This window comes from Petaurus breviceps, unplaced genomic scaffold (genome assembly GCF_028583685.1).
Source record: "Petaurus breviceps papuanus isolate PSGF00001 unplaced genomic scaffold, PetGlider_PUasm1.0 229, whole genome shotgun sequence".
Taxonomy (NCBI): domain Eukaryota; kingdom Metazoa; phylum Chordata; class Mammalia; order Diprotodontia; family Petauridae; genus Petaurus; species Petaurus breviceps.
In genome coordinates, this window is record NW_027185903.1 from 4,245,909 (window position 1) to 4,266,109 (window position 20,201).

Below are 20,201 nucleotides of genomic sequence, written 5' to 3' on the forward strand. Positions count from 1 at the left end.
ACTCTCTGGTCCAGGGCACTTTCCACTACTCCATACTCAATTGGAATGTGCCCACTATTTAGTGGTGAGGATATCCAGGGATATCCTGTGGAGTGGAGCAGAAGCTTCAGTCCAGAAAAGGATTCTTTGGTGGGAAGGGCACCAAGAACAGAATTTTCTTTTTTCCTTTGCAACAGTGTGTTTCATATATTCATGAACATTTGTGGGTCCTTCTGAGGCTTTTTTACTGTCCTTCCCTCCCCTCCCAACCATTAGAAGAGGCTGATGGAGTGGGAAGAGAAGGAAGACAGAAAAAGATAGAGAAGGGGAAGCTTGGTTTCATTGATGTATTTAAATAATTTTTTAACCCGCAACATAAACCGTGAACTTGTGAGGCAATGCTGCCATCTAGGGTTGTCTTGCTTCCATTCCATTCCATCACTAAATAGAGAAAATTTGAAAAAGGCAGGCCCTGTTTATAACCTTTTGCTTGCTGGTTATGTCAGTGACTTGAGTAAAGCAAGTATTTGGGGGGTATTTAGAATGTGTACAACACTACACCAAAGACAGTGAGCAACCCATAAGGAGCATAAGGAATGATCCCTACCTTAATGGAACTCAAGTTCTGGTTGGTTTAACATGAAAGCATGAAAAATTTAATTGGTGAATTATAGAATCTCAAAGTTGGAAAGCATTTCTAGTCTACTTCCTCAGCCAATCTTGAATCCTCTCATAGCCTCCCCAATGAGCAGTCATCCATCCTCTACTTAACATCATCTGTCATGAATAGCCCACTGCCTTAGGAAGTATGCACTCACTTATTCCATTATTGGACAATAATAATCGTTAGAAAGCTCTTCCCTTAGAGCACCAGCCCTGGAGTCAGGAGGACCTGAGTCCAAATCCAGCCTCAGACACTTAACACAAAAACTAGCTGTGTGACCTTGGGCAAGTCACTTAACTCCAATTGCCCTCCAAAAAGAAAATAAAAAATTCTTCCTTTATATGAAGCTGAAATCTGCCTCCCTGTAGCTTCCAGTCATCCGTCCTTTATTTCTCTCTGGAGTAAACATGCAATCTGATATATAAGAAATGAAATGTCTATCTGAAGAAGGGAAGTAAGAATTTAAAAGTATATATACCCTACAGATTCTGTGTGTTGAGCTATACACCCTAATGCTTGCTTCTTGGACACTTGAAAAGAGGCCACCACAACTTTAATATTTCACTGGATCTAAGATCTCACTGATGTGGCTGCAGATTATCACTCATTTTCATCTGCTTGTTGTCCTTCCAATTTAATCCTTAATTACATTCCATATGAACTGGCTTCTGGTAAATGTCTCTTACCACATTTTCTGTAATCTTGTTTCTCCTTCTTTTGCTTCTCACTTTTATAAAATGAGTTATCATTCACAATCATCCTCCATAATCCAGCAAAAATTTTTAAAAGTGAGTTTATACTCTAAGCCTGTGCTGTTGCCTTTGGCTGCCTTGGCTCTCTGCTTTGCAAGGAGATCATGTGTTTTCTGCCTAAGACGGTTTCTAGGGTTTCTTGTTCTCATTGTGGCAGCTGATTTAACATCTTTAGGAACTTAGAATTGTCTGTGTTATCAATTCTTTCAGCCATTTCCTATTTTTCAGAGTCAAACTTGTTTAAGATGGTCAAATTAAAGTTGGTTTGATTTGCATGCCATATCTTCATATTTATTTTACTTGCCACTGATTTTAATATTTTATTTATTAAGTTGAGAATCTATCTGTACACAGACTGATTTAGAAATAACTCTCACAAAAGTTATCAGTAATTTTATGTCTGTTAAGATATAACCAGATTTTTTTGAGGAATTTTTTTTATTGTTTAACTTGTCCAGCACCTTTTGATCCTCATCTTGAAAAAAATATTCCTTATAACCTTCTTTGTACTCTTTTATTTTTATGCCATAATTATTTTACCAAAGTAAATTATTATTAAAATATATGTTGATGATTTGAAGAGATTTATCAAATTTTTCATAGAATTTGTCTACCTCATTCATTTATACATTCATTTAATATACAAACATTTATTAAACATGGCACTAGGATACAAAGACAAAAATGAAACATTCCCTGCCCTCAAGAAACTTACTGTTCTACTGGGGATAATGGATTAAAACACCAGCACAAAGAAGCAAATTGAAAATGCAAAATAATTTTGATGGATGGCAGGATAAAGGGGGTCTTATGTAGGAGGTAGCAGCTGAGCTGAGACTTGAAGGAATCTAGGGATGCAAGAGGCAGAGATGAGGAGGAAGAGGGTTCTAGGCATGAGATACAGCCCAGGGAAAGTACTGAAGGCAGAAAATTGAAAGTTGTGTGTGTGGAACAGCTAGCAGGCCAGTTCAACTAGAACAAAGAGTGCCTTAGGAGGAATAATGTGAAATGGGGATGGAAAGATAGATTGTAAAGGTCCTAAATGACAAACAGAGGAGTTTGTGTTTGATCTAAAAGGGCTTAAAGGCAATGGGATGCCAGTGAGGCTGCTTGAGGAGGCCAGTGACATGGTTAGTCACAACTTTCTTTTGCCTTCTGATTTCATTTATAATAAGAATGTCAACACTGATATGATTCAGTTCCTCTATGAGTACTGTTGTTGTTATCATTTTTCCTTTGTTCTCGAAGAGGACAATAACATCAAGAAAGTAAAGCCATGACTTGCAAGTGAATTGGATTTAAGTGAGGCAGGGCTGTGCAAAGTCACCAGCCTCACTTTCTCCTCTGGAGCCATCTAGGTCCAGTGGCCAGATACAGATCAGGACGACTGGAGATGGCCCCACTATAGGAGTTTGTCCCCCCTTCCTGATTGCCAAATAATGATCTCGTGTTAACAGTACCAACAATTAAATCAATATTGATAGATAGCTGATCTAAAAACTGTGATTTACTAGCATTCTTTGCTAGCTTTTTTAATTTACTTTTTGGTGTGGCTACTCTGTCACAGTCATTGCAGAAGTGGAAGGGGGCTGTACAGGTCTGAGGGCCATGTTGTATTTTTCTTTGTTTCAGGGGTTGCCATGTCTAGTGGCCAGCCTACTGGTAATAAGCCTTTCCATATTTAGAATGATTTTAGGAAAACAATAATAGCCTGTCACCAGTCTTACTCTTGAGACATCTGCATCATGGTAGAACCTGTCAGAACTTGGTCTGCTGGTCTACCCTTCATGAACCCAAAATGGAAAGTGTTAAATGGAAGGGTGGTTTGCAGGTTCTACCTGGAGAAGCAAATAAAGAAGTTAGTGGGGTTGGGTTTGTTTTGTTTTTTTATGCTTCCACAAGAAATAAGAAACATCATTTCATGAGACAGTTGGTCATCTCATATCATGGTATTCCTGATGAACTTTTTGTAAACAGGCTGCCGTGAAAATAATCATAGTTTATACACCAACATCTGCTGCAGAGGATGTCTGAAAGATAACTTACTATCTTTTCCTCAAAACCAGGGGTGGGGAACCCTTGACCTCAAGGTCACATGTGGCCTTCTAGATCCTTGGGTGCAGCCTTTTGACTGAGTCCAAGTTTTACAGAACAAATCCTTTTATTAAGGGGATTTGTTTTGTGAAGTTTGTGTTCAGTCAAAGGGCTGCACCAGAGGACTTAGAGGGCCACAGGTGGTCTCAAGGCTGCGGGTTCCTCACCCCTGCACCTAAGCCTATACCATTCCTCTTCCTAACTCCCTTTTACTGTTAAAGCCTCCACCAGCACCTCTTTAAGTCACCCAGGTTTGCAATCCTGGAATCATCCATCACTTTTCCATCAGCTTCCTATCACTTTATCAGCTCATATAAAATAACTTACCAAGTTTTATTAATTCAATATGCACAATATCTCTCACATTAAGGATTTTCTGCTAGAAAAAAAAATTGTGCTCCCTCACAGGAGGATATGTGTGATAGAAAGTATGCTTTCAAACAAACATAACTAGTTTAGAGAAAACACAAATATCTACACAAGGACAAGAAGAGTTGTAGTGTTAGGCATTCAGCTAGGATGTGGTACTGTCAAGGAACACCTCCCCTGATTCCATAACATCAACTCATAAGAACAATAGCTACATACCAGTGACGATACTGTGGTCTGGCCACTTGCCTCTATTTTGGCAGGGCAGGTTATTGTTCAGTATTATTGAAATAGTAGTAAGAATAGAGAGCGGTCCTCAGAACCAGGACAACCTTGGTTGAAGTCTTGCCTCTGATGCATAATAGGCCTCATGACCCTGGGCAAGTCTTGACTTCTCAGTTTATAAACTGCATTGTAGTGGTAGTGTTCAGTTGTTGTCAGTTGGTATCTGACACTCTGTGGCCCCATTTGGGGTTTTCTTGGCAAAGTTATTGGAGGAGTTTGCCATTTCCTTCTCAAGCTCATTTTACAGATGAGGAACTGAGGTAAGCAAGGTTAAATGACTTGCCCAGTGCCACACTAGCTAGTAAGTGTCTGAGACTGGATTTGAACTCATGTCCCCAGGACTCCAAGGCTGGCACTCTATCCACTGTCCTTGTAAATTTCAGAGAAGGTGCAACATACATTGGTAGGAGATATTTCCTCATAAGAGGTTTCCTCTACTAGCCAAGTCACAGGACAGTTCCCCATCCTTTATCTCTAGACGTCACTGGCATCCACAGTTGGAATGATTCTAGCAGCCCTGTGATCCAAGGACCTTCTCACTGGCAGTCCCGAGATGTCAATGTAAGGGAAAGAGTGAGAACAAACTGCATTTGATGAGTTCAATTTTCTAATTCTATTAAAAACAACATCCTATAGTAATAAGAGAACTGGCAGCTATGATTGCTGAACCACTATTATTGGTCTTTGAAATATGATAAAGGTAATCTCTGTACTGTCCATATCTTTCAACCAATCAAACAAGCACTTACTACTATACTTCTACTACTAAATAGCTAACATTTATATACAACTTGAAAGTTAGCAAAGTTCTTTGCATAGACCATCTCATTTGAGCCTCCTACCAACCCAGTGAAGTTGCTATTATTATCTTCATTTTATAAAAAGAGTCAACTGAGTCTAGGAGAATGTAACTTGCTCAGCATCACACAGTTTGTCAGTGTTTGAAGAAAGGATTTGAACTCAAGTCTTCCTGACTCTAAAGCCTAACACACACTATCCATTATATCACATTGAACATTTAAAACCCTTCAAAACCTAGCCTCCACCTAACTTTCCAGTCTCATTATATATTTCTCCCTTTCTAGTACTGTATTGTTCAGAAAAAACTGGCCTTTCTATTCCTCACACATGTCGTTCTATCTCTTGTCTCTGTGCACTTGCTTTGATCTTAATCCCCCATACCTAGAATACCTTATTTCTCACCTCATTTTCTGCAAACATTTCCATCATTTTTTTAATGCCCTGAATTCCCAGCCAATGGCCCCTATATTTTCATTGGTGGTTTCCTCAACTACTTGATACGCTAACTTAGGCTCCAGCTGAGCTTTTACATTATCCCCCAGACTTCTCATACAAGCACAGAATGAAAGAATTTATTTCATTATAGTTCCAGCAATGGGGTGGGGGGAAGAGAGGATATTTTTGGTGTTACATATATGTGTTAGTTCCCTATATATCAAGGATTATCAGAAATATGTGATGTTTTAATGAGTGAGAAGGTAATTGATTTTTCTTTTTTAAAGAAACTCATAGTATGGAGAGAGCATTTTGAAAAATGGAAGTTTGGAAATGTTTCCATTGTTAGGTGATTTTGTTTCCAAAGATGGTGTGTTTTACCAGGAAAAACTCTCATATTTGCATTTTCTAAAAACTTGGAAAAAATTTTCTGACCTGCTTAAAAAAATCTTCCAAATGAAGAACTGCAATGGGTTTTAAATCATATGTTAAAGATATAAAATGGAACACTTTCAGGTTAGTTTACAAGAATAGCTGATTGACATCAGGGAAGATGGAAATTTTCTAGCCATATTTTAACAAATAACACTTGCATAATTCTTAGACAAGATTGAAATATGAGTATCATGACAATAATTTAATTTAATAATCACTACTAACAACATATTTCTACTTGGAACTATCTATTTTTATGAAGTATTTTTTCAGCTATGATATGTCAAAACTAAATATTGAAATAAAATGAAACTAGAATATATATGAGCATATCATTTGTAATACCACATTGGGGGAGGTGCTCAAAGAATGTTTACTAATAATCACGTGTAATTAAAAAAGTTGGGAGACCACTGTTTTGTGCCATACTATTCCTGTAGCTCCCTTCTTGCTCTCAGATGGGATGTTTTTAAATTAAAGATTGGTTTTCTCCTCTTTCCTTTGTTTCCTTTCCCCTACCCCTATTCCAGAACTCCCTGCTCAAGCCAAGCAGCATGCTGAATCGGCAAAGAATTCCCTACTGACCTGGAAGGGCTCAGCAATCTCAGATATGGATAAGAAGGAGATCCTTGGCACCCTGGTGACATTATACTATACTTTGGGGATGTCAGACCTCATGCAAAACCAATATCCTTTCATTTCTAGAAGTGTACTGGGGGATATGGCATCAAATCAACCACATTCTTTCTGTGAGGGTTTTACTTTTTATTGTTCCTCTGAGAACTGCAAATCCTGAGGAGGATAAGAGAACATGGTGGGATAGGACAGATGGGAGTTTAAATCCCAAAGCATTCTAGTTCTGATCTAGGACCTCAACTGTCTTCAATCCCTCCATCTCTTCCTCTGTTCCAGAATAATTAGAATTATGATCCAGTCACCAAATTAACAACTTTGTGTCGAGTTGTTAGCATGGTATAGATATTATGTTATCATGATATAGAAAGTATATATGTAGATACTACCATGATAATAGAAAGTATATTAGGTTGAAAGGCCTCTGGGTCCCTCTTGCTGTTATGGTGTCTGTCCCATCATAGAGCCCTGACATGGAATCAAGATTAGCCCTGACACTAGTTTAGGAAAGACTGATTGTGTGTGTGTGTGGGGGGGTAAATGATTTAAAGGAAGCTTGATTATGATGATGATATATATGTATGTATGTATGTATGTATGTATGTATATACTCAAGCAACACACATACAATGTGTGTGTATTTTTTATAAAGTTGTCCTATTTGAAACCAGAGTTTAAAATGAAGTGGACATAAGTCTACTTATACTCAGGGTAAAGTTCCTGCCTCTCGCTTCCAAGTGCCTGTGATTGGAACCACTATTTAATGTCACTTAACACTTGCTGGGGACATGAAACATCTAAGATAATCCTGAATTCTGTTATCCCGAGTCCATGTACTTACCACTATTTGTTCCTTTCCCCAGGTCATAATTCCAAGCAGGCATGATATAAACAACTCTACTCCTATGAGATGTGCAACCTTCTATGGTACCCTCATCACAGGATCTTTAAAGGGTAGAAAAAATAAAGGAAATGGAAAGATATTTGGGATTTGGGTGGATATTTTTTCTCTACCACCTCCACCCCCCAAAATATTAAAAATATTTGACAGAAGTCAGGCTATTTTTCACTAGAGCTTACTTAGAATCTGTAAGGATTTTATTCACCAGCTTTAGATCTTTTCCTTTATAATTCATAGAAACTAGTTTGGGGATAATGAACAATTGTCAGTATACAATGTAGTCCTCTTAAGAAAACACAAGTGAATATTTCTCTAAAAGTTTATGGTTTCCTTTCACTCCTCTAAGCTCCTACTTGCTAATGCCCATTTTAAGTAGCCATCAAAGTAAACCCAGTACTAAGGATTGCCTGCTAAGGATTTCTTCTCTTAGAGTGTGTCATTGGGGGAGAATGGTCATTTTCAAGGCTTGCCCTGTTGACCCAACAGACAACTGGAGCATTTTGATTGCTTCTCAAATGTTGTGGGATTTGGTTTTTAGTCTTTTAATTTTCCTCAGCTGTTGCACTGGCAAGGAAGCTTATTACAATCTTCAGAAGTCTGAGAAGAGCATGGAGGAACTATGGGAATGTCAGGATGGGGCTGCAGTCAGAGACTTAAAAGTCTCTGAGAAAGACCTCATAATTGCTTTGGGCAGGTAAACACTCCATTTAGAGAAATTTAGGGTTTTTTGATGGGGCCTATATTGTACATAATCATTCCATGCTGTCCTTGTGGAGTAAAAATAAAACATCCCTAGGATAAATTAAGAAAAAACAGTAACCCAGACTTACTTTGGAACAGACCTTTTTCTAAATTACCTTTCTCTTTTGTTGTTAAATCAGTGCTAGTAGATGAAGAAAGAACATTATTATAGTCAGACAGTTTAGAATTAGAAGGGACTTTATAGGTTACATTGGGACCCTGCCTATCTTTATGCTTGGAGGCCCAAAGAGATGGATTGACCAGGGTCATATGGCTACAAAATGACAAAGGCAAGATTTGAACTTGGGTCCTGTAATTACAATGCTGTTTCCACTATACTTTTCCTAGTAATGATAATACCTAGCATTTATATAGCACTTCAAGGTTTGGAAGCCAATTTACATATATTATCCCATTTGATCCTTTATTCTATCCCACTGAAAATGGGACAGTATGCTGGTAGGCAGTAGTACTTAAATGCCTAAAATGTAATACATGAGGACCATAGCAAGGAGGCATGTCATCAAAGACCCTTTGATATTATTTTTGAAAACAAACATGGCTAAGCTTTTTAGGATTTAGACTTATTTTGGAACCTCCCCCCACCCCCTACCCAATGTATTTAATGAAGATGGAAGCTAACATCATTATTCAATTTAAGCTAGGCTAAATTTGCATATGAAAATGAAGTTCATGGGGTGGGGGTGGGGGGCCCACAAGGTAGAACACTGGCCCTGGAGCCAGGAGGATCAGAATTCAAAAGTGACCTCAGATATTCCCTTAACCCTGATTACCTAAAAAAAAAAAAAAAAAGAAAGAAAGAAAGAAAAGAAAAAAGGAAAATGCAATTCATGGAATAGTGTGAAGGAACAAGTGGGGCCAGAACATAGTTGAATGAGGAGATTCTCTGGGATTTATAGATTATTCTTTTTTTTTTTTTGCCTTTTTGGAGGGCAATTGGGGTTAAGTAACTTGCCCAAGGTTATGTAGCTAGTTTTTTTGTGTGGGTGTTAAGTGTATGAGGCTGGAACCAAACTCAGGTCCTCCTGACTCCAGGGCCGGAGCTTTACTCACTGAACCACCTAGCCTCCCCTATAGATCATTCTTAATGAGAGCAGGACCAACCTGTTTGTCAGATAAAAATAAGAGTGTTTTCCCTTCCTGTAGATTTTTCATTTATTTCCACATGCTTTCATCAGATCTGTTTCCCAAAATCTTAAGATGCTTGGAATGGGAAGAAAATGAATGAGTAGGAAATAAATGCAGTAAATGTAGCACCTTTACCCTATTCTCTCCAGGCAAGAAAAAACCAAGGAGAGGCTAAGTCAGCTGGGAAATTTTGGAAACACTGGACTGGGCACAACAAAATTAAACTGAGCCCAGAGGTGCCTAAACTTGTCTGTTGTAGATACACTATTGTCATACAGGAAAATTGATAGGATGATCTACTAACAAAAATGATAGCTAATTTTGCCCCCTTTAAAAAAAATTAGGGAGAATCTCTGCTTGTTTATAGACTTTATTGGTAGGGTTCTGTCACCTAGGTAGCCTTCACTTGCATTAAAGCCTCTCCATGAAGCCAACAACATCTAATTCAGTTGAGAGATGGAGTTTAGAGCTGGAACAAGACAGATGTGCACTTTAGGAAATTTTAAAATTATATCCCATTGTGTACTGTGGAATTCATTTTGTTCATGACCTATTTTTTTGTGACCCCATTTGGGGTTTTCTTGGCAAAGACTCTAGAGTGATTTACTCTTTCCTTTTCCAGCTCAATTTACAGATGAGTAAACTGAGGCAAACAGTTAAGTGATTTGCCCAGGGTGATACAGCTAGTAAGTATCTGAGGCTGGATTTGAACTCTCAAAGATGGATCTTTCTGATTCCAAGCCCAGTGCTCTCTCTATACACTGAATCACCTAGCTGTGTATCACTAATTACTGTGTGAAGGCTTTGGGCCAACACTGTAACACAAAATATACCTTGTGAGCACAGTGAGTAGAATTGTATAAAGTTCAGGGGATTTGGTGTCAGAGAAGCTAGTTTAGGTTCATAAATTCTTCTAGTTCCTAAGTGTGTGACATTGGGCAAATCAGCTAATTTATATGTGATTTCCTTATCTATGAAATGAAAGAGTCGGGTTTTAAATGGTCTCTAATTGGTTTCCAGCTCTAAATCCTAAAAAGCTTAGCCACATTTGTTTTCAAAAATAATATCAAAGGGCCTTTGATGACATACCTCCTCGCTACCATCCTCATATATTACATTTTAGGCATTTAAAAACTTTGCCCACCAATATACTGTCCCATTTTCAGAGGGATAGAATAAAGGATCAAATGGGATAATACATGTAAATTGCTTCCAAACCTTAAAGTGCTATATAAATGCTAGCTATTATCATTAGCTATTAGTAAGAGAGTAAGCTCCTTGAGGACTGGGATTGCTTTGTTTGAAGTCTCAGTGGCAAGGGTGATGCCCTATACATTAGTAAAATTTGATAAATACAGGCCAATGAATAAATAAATAGGCATTGGATTGAATGGGACAGTTAAATTGTGAGAGCCACTGGAGGCTTCCTTATGGCCAAGCAGAGCAGGGCAGCCCTAGAAAGGATCATTGACTGGGTGGCTCCCTCTTTATATAGATTATTTATGTTATGCTGGGGGAAATGCTGTGGTTTGGACTGACTGAGGTCTAAGGCCCAGAGTACACCAAAGAGTTGAGCAATAAAGTTTCTGTGTCATGAGGTCAATGGTAATTGTACCTCTATAAACAACTTCTGACCCTTTCCTTATTCTCTCTGGTGGGTCTGTATCAGAGGCCATGAGCTCTGGACCAGTGTGGAACAGTAGGAGCCATTACTTCCCATGGAGCTTCTTAATTTGTGGCATGTGTCTTCCCTCTCTATTTTCCGGGCAGAGCTGCATTACAACTTCACCGATTGAACTTGTCTGTGAATTACTTTGAAAAGGCAATCACCCATGTTATCTCTTCCAAAGGCGATTCCGCATCAGAACTGATCAGCCTGTATCAGGAAGCTGCACAGGTTGAACAGCTCAGGAAAAACCATGACCGAGCAATTGAGCATTTGCTCCAGGTGAGTGGATTGGTTACAACTTTAGGTTAGTAGTTGGCTTTCATAGTTATGATGCTAAGGTAGCTTGAAACCTGCAAAAGAGTGCAGAGTATAATCACCTCCGTTCTGATCATCTGACTGAAGTCCCAAACCCTCCGGAGATCCTTCCATCAGCTTCTCTTTCATTAACTGAATTGAGTGCATGGTTTCAGGATGAAACCTAATGTAGAAATGCCACCTGACCAGATTCAGTCCAATCATAGGGTCATGGATTTTAGAGATACAAAGGACCTCAGGTACTATCTAGGTACAACCCTTCATTTCACAGATGAAGAAATAAAGGCCCAGAGAAGTTAAATGATTTTTCCAAGACTTACATAGGTGGTGTCAGAGGCAGGATTTAATCCAGGTCTCTCATGATTCTAGAATCATAGCTCCAAATGAGGTAATATTTATAAAAGTACATGGCACATGTTATTGTTCAGTTGTGTCTGACTCTTCATGACCCTGTGGACCATGCTGTCTGTAGGGTCTTCTTGGTAAAGATGCTGGATGGTTTGTCATGTCCTTCTCCAGCAGATTAAGGCAGAGGTTAAATGACTTGCCCAGGGTCACACAGCTAGTAAGTGTCTGAGCTCAGATTTGAACTCTGGTCATTCTGATGCTCTATTCACATAGCACATAGTAGGTTTTATATCAATTCCTTCCCTTTCCTTATATAAATTCCTTCCCCCTTTCATTATACCATGTTTTTTCCTATATAATAAGAAGTTTCTATTACATTATGTTATCTCCAGAAAGCTAGAAGTTCATAGTTACCTCCCAAAAGCAAGGGTAATTGGTAACAACTGAATTTAAGTTTATAGCAAATAGAAAACCTTTATAATGCTAAGTCGTGATAATTTGGTGTAGTTCCATCACTTGACCTTTAATCCTAGTATCTGGTTACATTTCTAGGTATAAGGGTATGACAAGTGTTTTATCTAGAGTTAATTAATTTGACCACATTACAGGAAAAACAAAACCTTGGAAGGAACAATATTCCCCATGAGAAAAGTTGGGGAACTTTTATCTAGTCACTACCTGAAAGAACAGGTAGATTACATTTAATCTTTCCCCTAGATTCTCCAGTACCCTTAAGAGGGGGTTAGGGGTTTCTATGTTGTTGTTGAGTTGTTTCAATTGTGTGCAACTCTTCATGACCCCATTTGGGGTTTCCTTGGCAGAGATACTGGAGTGGTTTGCCATTTCCTTCTCTGGCTCATTTTACAGATGAGGAAACTGAAGCAAACAGGGCTAAGTGACTTGCCCAAGGTCACACAGCTAGTAAATATCTAAAACCAGATTTGAACTCAGGAAGAAGATGAGTCTTCTTGGCTTCAGGCATGGTACTCTATTCACTATGCCACCTAGCTGCTGTTTCTAGGCAGTTTCTGGGAGTTTGTGAGCTTTCTGCAAATGGGACTAGTCCCCACTGATGGTGTTTCTACAATTGTAGGGGAGGGGGTAGTTAACTGATTTTAATTTAACTCCAGTTCCATTTAGCTACTAACAGACTAGCTTTACACAGAAATATTTACTTCAAAAGGCACAATAACAAACACACAAACTTATTCCCCCAACACATGAGAAGCCTAATCCTCCCCCTACCACCAACACCATTACTACAACTACCACCTTAGGTCTGGGAAGGAGAAGAGGATTAGTGTATATAAATACGTATGTATACATATATATATATGTATATATGTCAAACGTTACATTTATTTACATTTTATACCAGTGTCTTCTGAAAGTGAGATTCATTGATCTTTGGTGAGCCACAGGAGGTTTTCAGGGAGGGGAAAGGAGGGAGTAAGTATTTATTAAGCACTCTACAAATATTGTTTCATTTGATCCTCACAACAAACCTGGGAGGCAGGTACTCTTATCATTTTAATTGTGAGGGAAACTGAGTTAAGTGACTTGCCCCAGGGTCACACAGCTAATAAGTTTCTGAGGCTGGATTTGAACTCAGGTCTTCCTGATCCAGTGCTCTTATCTACTGCACCATTTAGCTGCATCTCCATCATCTCATAATGTTAATATTTGTAATAAGGTAATGTCTGTTTTCTTGATTCTGGCGTGAATTCTTAATTTCATAAAGGAGAAAGGCTCTCCTTGATGTCTTACCACCAGTTCCAGGAAGGGTTTGTGGGCTTGGTCTTGTTTTTGATGGTGGCAAATGTCAACAGGTGGGATAGGTTATCCTCAGCTGAGAACATTTTTGCGAAAGTAGCTTATGGTCCAAAAAAGTTCATGAATAATTAAAATCAGTTAATCCGAAAGGATTTAGTGATTACCTGCCTACGTATGAGAATAGCAGTCAACACCAAGCCTTCGCCAGTAGCAGGCATTCAGTAGATAATTGGTTGGTTGAACGAATGCTCATCATCATTGGACTTTGTGAGGGATAAACAGAGAGTGGTCTTAAGGCATTTATAAATATATGGAATAGCTATAGAGAAGATTGAGAAACGTTGAGCAGGGAACCTATCCCCTACAGCTGTGGGAACACCATCAGTGGGGAGTAGGGCTATTTGCAGAGAGTTAAGAAACACAGAGAAGTCACAGGGCAATAAACACAATCGGAATTCAGGGAACAGAGAGATAATTTTACTAACTATAATAGTCGTAGGCTGCTTTTCACTTTTGGTGGGATTGAGTTAGAAGTTTTGCCTTTTTCTTTAATTCTTCAAACCATTACTTTGTCCCTCTTAGTATGATCAATTAAGCCAAAAGTCTAGACTACATTCTTATTATAAATTTTATTAAAATTTTGAAAAATAATATGAAAATACTATTACTTGGGTGTTTTCCTTGAGCTAATTTATTAATATCTGTATTTTTTATTCCAGGCTCATTCTATCTGCGTGGCTTCATACAAAGAACTCAGTCCTGAAGCTGCTAAGACAGGTTTCTTGCTAGCTAAAGCTTATGCCACATCCGGAGAGCCACAACACAGGGGTATGTAGGTGAGATGGGTTTATATTTAGCATAATTTCCCAAATATAGCACATCCATTAAGGTAAGAGGACAATACTCACCTTTTGGAAAAGCTCCTTATAAGCATGTGTGTGCATTATATTTGGTTACAAATAATATTTAAAGTAGATTAAGGACAGAGTTTAGACATATTATTGTATACAAACAACATTTTCCAAGGAAATTGGATCATATAAGAAAGAAAGCTGTAAGTAGTTAGATTTAAGCATATTTTTAAGATATGAGAATCTGGAACTTGAAAAAAATTGTCAATTTTATGTTGCTGAAACTGTAAGACATGGTAATAAGGGCATTTGGTAATGCATATTGTCGCAAGCAAAATATGTATAGGAGTGAAAAGTCACTTTAGTTATTGATTACTCCTTACATATTCTAAATATTTTTATTTATATTCTTTTTATTTCCTTAAGCATTCAACAACATTTACCAAAATAATCAGATTGTCAATGGGAGATAATTGAGTTTTGCACAACTGTAAATTTTATATTGGAGAGGGGGAGTAGATTAAGAAATTTGATGACAAAAATAAAAAAATACTGTGTTCTCTGCCCCTACACTGTAAGCTAATCCAAAGTGTTTACTTTTCCCTGGTTCCTTGAACCAACAAGAAATAGCATCATTCACAAATGGGAATTTGCAGTGGCTGAACTCCATATGGACTTGTATTTTTAAAAAATAATTAATATAGATATATTAGACCTCGTGAAGAATGTTTTTAAGTCAATGAAAGAGATATCTTTATATTTTTGCTAGTATTTATTTCAGTAGACATACTTGATGATGGAGGGTAAAGTACATGTTTCACCTTTTGAAACTCACTGGATAAAGTTTTCCAATGAATCTACTCTTTTTTCCTTCATTTTCATGCACTCACATTAGTATGTACTAACTATGTAAACTTATGTCTGTGTTGTGTTCACTGTCTTTTTATTATTCTGTAGGATTTATTATTGCATTCATGAATAGTAGGTATTTGTATCTAGATTTTTTTTTTAAAGTTCATGTCTTTAGGGTTGGGTAATTTCAACTTTTCATATAATGAAAATTTGGTGGGTAATTTTATTTTAGGTCTAAACTGAAGCCAGAATTGTCCCTTTACAATAATCCTAGACAATAGTTTAATATCTTTACCACTCAAAGTTAACTTTAAAGGATAAGACTCCTAACACTTAAGAATTCCATATACTGGTGCTCTGATGGACTGCTGGGTTAAGAGAATCCCCAGGTATGAGTTTCCTTTCTATTAAAAATCTGATGTCATGGTCTCATGAAGCCTAGACTAAAATCTGACCAAATAATTGCTCCATTTCTTTTCAGATGCGGCTGAGTTGTATTTTACAAGCAGCCTCAAGGCATACCAAGCTTCGCTGGGCCCAGATAATTATCATACAATGTGTGCCACTGAGGAATTCAGCAAATGGCTTCTCCAGATTGGAGAAAAACAGGTAATCAGCAAAGAGCAGTGATAGGTCTTGATCTCTCTAGGACTTACTCTTCCTAGGAACATGGGAGGGGAAGTGGTGGTGGTAGAAGGGGAGAATCTTTTAATTATTCATCACCATTATCCACTTGTGCTATAGCAATGCATTCAATAATCTAGAGTTGTAGAACTGAAAGGGACTTTAAGGGTCACGGGGACCAACCCCACTCGCGTCATTTTACAGAGGCCAAAAGAGACTGAAAGACTCGCCCCAGGTCACATACAGCTGATTACTATCAGAACCAGAATTGTGGTCTCCCGTCCAAGGCCAGTGTTCTTTCTGTCATCCAGACAGCATCTTCTGGGTGACACGTAATCTGAGGGATACTAGGAAGTTTCTCTTTGCTCAAAAATATCTCTGCTAAAATCAAGCTTAAAAATTAATCTTTTGGGGGGGGGGCGGTTAAGTCGATTTTCTCTTTTAAAATTCAAATATCTCTAGGAGAGTTGATTCAGACTATTAATTATCCCCACGTTAGTTAAATCTTGGCTTGTCTTCCAACTGGTATCAGAGATTATCTGTCCCAAGAGAAGGGCCGTTGGATTGAGGGGTGGGACCAATCAAGGAAGGAGGAGGCCTAGGGAATTACCAAATGTGGGGTGATTCTGGGTAGGCTGGGCAGATCTGACTGGGGTCTTTAGGAGTCTTTAGAAAGCTAGAAGGTAGCTTGCATTGGGTACCTGAAAGACAAAGGAGAGAGAATAACATGGAGAGAGGCTTAGAAAGGGAGGTAAAACCAAAGATCTACTCCACATTTTTGGTCTGAGCTAGAAGCAATAGATTAGTGGGGAAGCATACAGTAGTACAAACAAAATCCACACATCCACTTTCACTTTCCAATAAGTCCTTCTTAGGTGGTTTAGCACCAATGCAATATTTACAGCACCCACAATCACAATAAAGACTATGACTATAAGTATTGCATGATGTTTGATCACAAAATATGCCAGATAGAGGATAGAACTGAAGCACTTATTCAAACACCAGAAAACCGAATTCCAAAACCAGTAAGCTGATTCTATCATAGTACCAAAGATATTCAGAAGCCATAATAACGCTGAAAGCTACAGCATCCTTCAGCCTTCCCACAAACCAATACAAGATCAATATCCACTCACAAACCTCTCTATCTCCTTGCCTGACTCTGACCAGCTTCCTGTGGGTTCTGCTTCCCTTCAGCAAATTCCCTCCACCACAGGCTCCATGTGATTACATTCAGTTTATTAGGGGGCAGAGTTTACTTTCAAAGCAGGGGAGGTCTTCTAACTCCCCCCTAGGTCAATTAAGGGGCAGGGAAGATCTTCCAATTCCCATTCCCATTACAGGTGGAGAAGACAGTCTCAATAATAAGATGCTATTTTGCAAGTTTACTCTAAATCCTAACCAGAGCAAAAATCAAGAACTACAGTGAACCTTTAATGTCAGATGGAGATAATAGCATAACGTGACATAGAGGTTCTACACGATCTGTTTCAGGTCGATAAGGGAATTATAATAGACTTAGAAGAGTATCCTTGGTACCCTTCTATGAGTCAAAGGCTATATGGTGCCTCTTTTTCCGTTACTCATTAAAATCTCGACAATAAAACAGTGAGACTATAATTTGTAAATAAGTGTCAGATGATCTTCACATATGCATATTTTAAAATTCTTTGGGCAGTCTTTAAAATTTCAACCTTTAAGCTTTTAATGACATTATCAACTAAAGTTTAATAATTAGGGAGAACGTAAGACATCCTTCAGTGATATGGCAAGCATGTTTGGTTAGCACACTTGTTTTTGATTTGTTTGAAGTTAGTAACTCACAGGGTAACTGAACAGAATTTTATCTGTGACTGCATTTATCAAGGAATATTGTCTGATTATAACATGCTTCAAGGACTCCTTTTTTTTAAGGCTTCATTTTGCTCTACAAATGCCTTTAAAAAAATTAACAATCAATAGCAGAACGAGTTTTGCATTCTCTTCACCTTACAATCAACTGTGTGAATGTAAAGATGTGGTCCATTGTAGAGATTTATTTGCAAAAGCCTTCCTGTTCCCAACGTGTTTCAGTTTAGTAAAATACACATTCCATGAAGGAAGGGATCTTTTTCTTTTAGTCTTTGTATCCTCAGTGCCTAGCATGAATTCCTTGCAATATGGTCACTTGATAAATGTTTTTTACATTGAATTGAAATTTATACCTCAAAACCTAAATAGATCATGTATTCAAGATTTTACGAAGGTGAGAAAAGTAATCAAATGGGTCATTAGTTATTAATGCTTCCCTCAAACATTTTTTCTTGACCATGTTCCATCCCTCTTCATTCCTTTGTTATTCTCCCTTCATGAGATTCCTATAAAAAGGAACTTCAAGAGAATGTTACCTCTCCTGTGGATTTCCTTGGTGTTTACTTGGTTTGGTCCAGATGCTTTTCCTTATCTGAACTTTAATGCCTAGTTCAGCTTCCTTCTCTGGTACATGGGGGATTGAGGTTTTAGGCTCCACGTGGCATGGCTGAAAATGAAAATAGATCTTTACAAAACCATTGACCAATTTCTTTCTTTTTTTCTATTTGTTGTCTTCCTCCTGATTTCGTCTATTAAGGATCCTGGGATTGTGTGACTCATTTGGGTCTATTTATATAGTCTCCCAACATGAAATACTTGGTTGTTTTAGTGTTTGCTTTTTTTATGAAGTGATAATGGTAGTAATTTTCTGCCTTATTTTGCATTGTTTTACAAATGAATATTTTCTAAACCAGTATAGCCTTTGGCTTCCTTGTCTCTCTAGAAAGGAGATAAAGTGTTTGCTAATATAAAACTTTTACAGGACATAGTAATAATCATATAAATAACTTTGCCTTTTTCATTTCCTTTTTTCCCCCATTAATGGTTTAACTTAGGCTTGTTTAAATAAGTCAGATTCAATCTATAGAATTATGTACAATTTTCTCTCTTTTTAAAGCCTCTATCCTAAAATGCTATTGATTTTGGCCTTTGCTCTAACTACTTCTGACAGCACACAGATGGCTGATTCTAATCTGATTCCCTCATCAGTTAACAAGTCATTTCCTGTAAAGATATAGTCAATTTTATTTTTTTTAATGATGATTGGTGCTCATCATGCCTTTCACTACCCTGCTATCTTCAAATAAAAATATTCATAGGTGTGGTGCTTCTCAGTCATCTACAAGGCTTTGGGCTATTTTGTTTCTCAAACCTGAGCCAAATTTTCCCATACTTTTTATAATTCTTGCCAGTCCTCACCTTCTCATTGTGAAGTCACCACACATCAAAGTATATATTGACTTAGTTTGGAAGATCTTTCCATTTTTTTTTTAAAGCAATTGGGGTTAAGTAACTTGCTCAAGGTTACATGGCCAGTTATTTCTGGGTGTGGTGCTAAGTATCTGAGCCTGGATTCAATCCCCATGTCATCCTGACACTGTATTCTTACTCGCTGAGCCACCTGGCTGCCCCTAAAGAAATTTTTTTTATTTTTTTTTGAGATCTTTCCATATTTTTAATAGAATTTTCCTACCTGTTCATTCTCTACAGCATATCAGATTCATTTATAAGAATTTTTAAAATGTTCCTAAAACCTGGTACATAAACTACAGTTGTCTCGTGGTCATTTTTTTTTCTTACCACAAGCGCCAAAAGACAAGAGTCAAATGTCTTTACGAAGCTTTTGAGAATATGATGAAACCAATGAAACCAACTTTATTTGCTTCTCCAAGAAAAACCTGTGATCCATCCTTCCACTTAACTGTATCTTTCTTTTGGTTAATTGCAAGAATATTAATATTATTAATATGGTTCAATTCCAATAATATGTCAATTTGTTTATCTTCTTTAAAAAAGATTTCATATGTAGAATGCTTATTTTGGTAAAATTCTATCATTTTGGTCCTTTTTGAGAATGAAGGACAACAACCATTGTATCCAGGCTCAACTTTTCCACCTTGGTTTCTTGAGTACCCAAAGCCAGCTCAGCTTCTTCTTAACCATGGGAAAAATTGAATACAAAGAATGCATTTTTTTTTACTGGCCTTTTCATTTATAAGGCTCATGAGTATCATCATCAGAAAGCTTGCCTGGAAGAACTGAACTTTTGACCTTTCTCTTGTATTCAAGGCAAAATGTAGTGAGCAAGAAAGCTTCCAATCATGAGATTACATGTGACTAACCAACTAACAATAAACTAACCAACTTTTCATCTTCTTCTTTCCTTTGTGAGAAACATCAGTGACCCTTTAAGAACTTAACATTGATTTTATTGAATTCAAGAGAACTACACTGAGGGAAATCATCATCATGCTAACTTTCAAATGTGAAAATACTGTTTCCCTTTTCCATTTCTACCTGAACCACTACTGCTTGAAAACTGACAAAAAATGTATTTTTAAGTAACTGCATAAAGGAAACAAAAATTTGAAAGTTAGCCACATTATTTCCCTGTGCTAACGCTCTAGAGATTCAGAGGATAGTAATAGAAAGCAGTGACACAGGTTGATGAAGTCAG

At 37.7% G+C, this 20,201-nt stretch overlaps 2 protein-coding genes across 2 annotated transcripts in view; both read left to right on the forward strand.

Moving 5' to 3' along the window:
- The window catches only part of TTC23L (tetratricopeptide repeat domain 23 like), a 52,025-nt gene that overhangs the window by 8,231 nt on the left and 23,593 nt on the right, over positions 1 to 20,201 (forward strand). Inside the window, exons 4-8 of the mRNA XM_069096120.1 lie at positions 6,345 to 6,501; positions 7,914 to 8,042; positions 11,009 to 11,186; positions 14,063 to 14,171; positions 15,528 to 15,655. Of these exons, the coding sequence (XP_068952221.1) occupies positions 6,345 to 6,501; positions 7,914 to 8,042; positions 11,009 to 11,186; positions 14,063 to 14,171; positions 15,528 to 15,655 (701 nt within the window). The remainder of the gene's footprint in view (positions 1 to 6,344; positions 6,502 to 7,913; positions 8,043 to 11,008; positions 11,187 to 14,062; positions 14,172 to 15,527; positions 15,656 to 20,201) is intronic.
- BRIX1 (biogenesis of ribosomes BRX1) overlaps positions 18,158 to 20,201 on the forward strand; it is a 55,945-nt gene continuing 53,901 nt past the window's right edge. The window contains exon 1 of the mRNA XM_069096114.1: positions 18,158 to 18,161. The gene's annotated coding sequence lies outside the window, so the exon portion shown is untranslated. The remainder of the gene's footprint in view (positions 18,162 to 20,201) is intronic.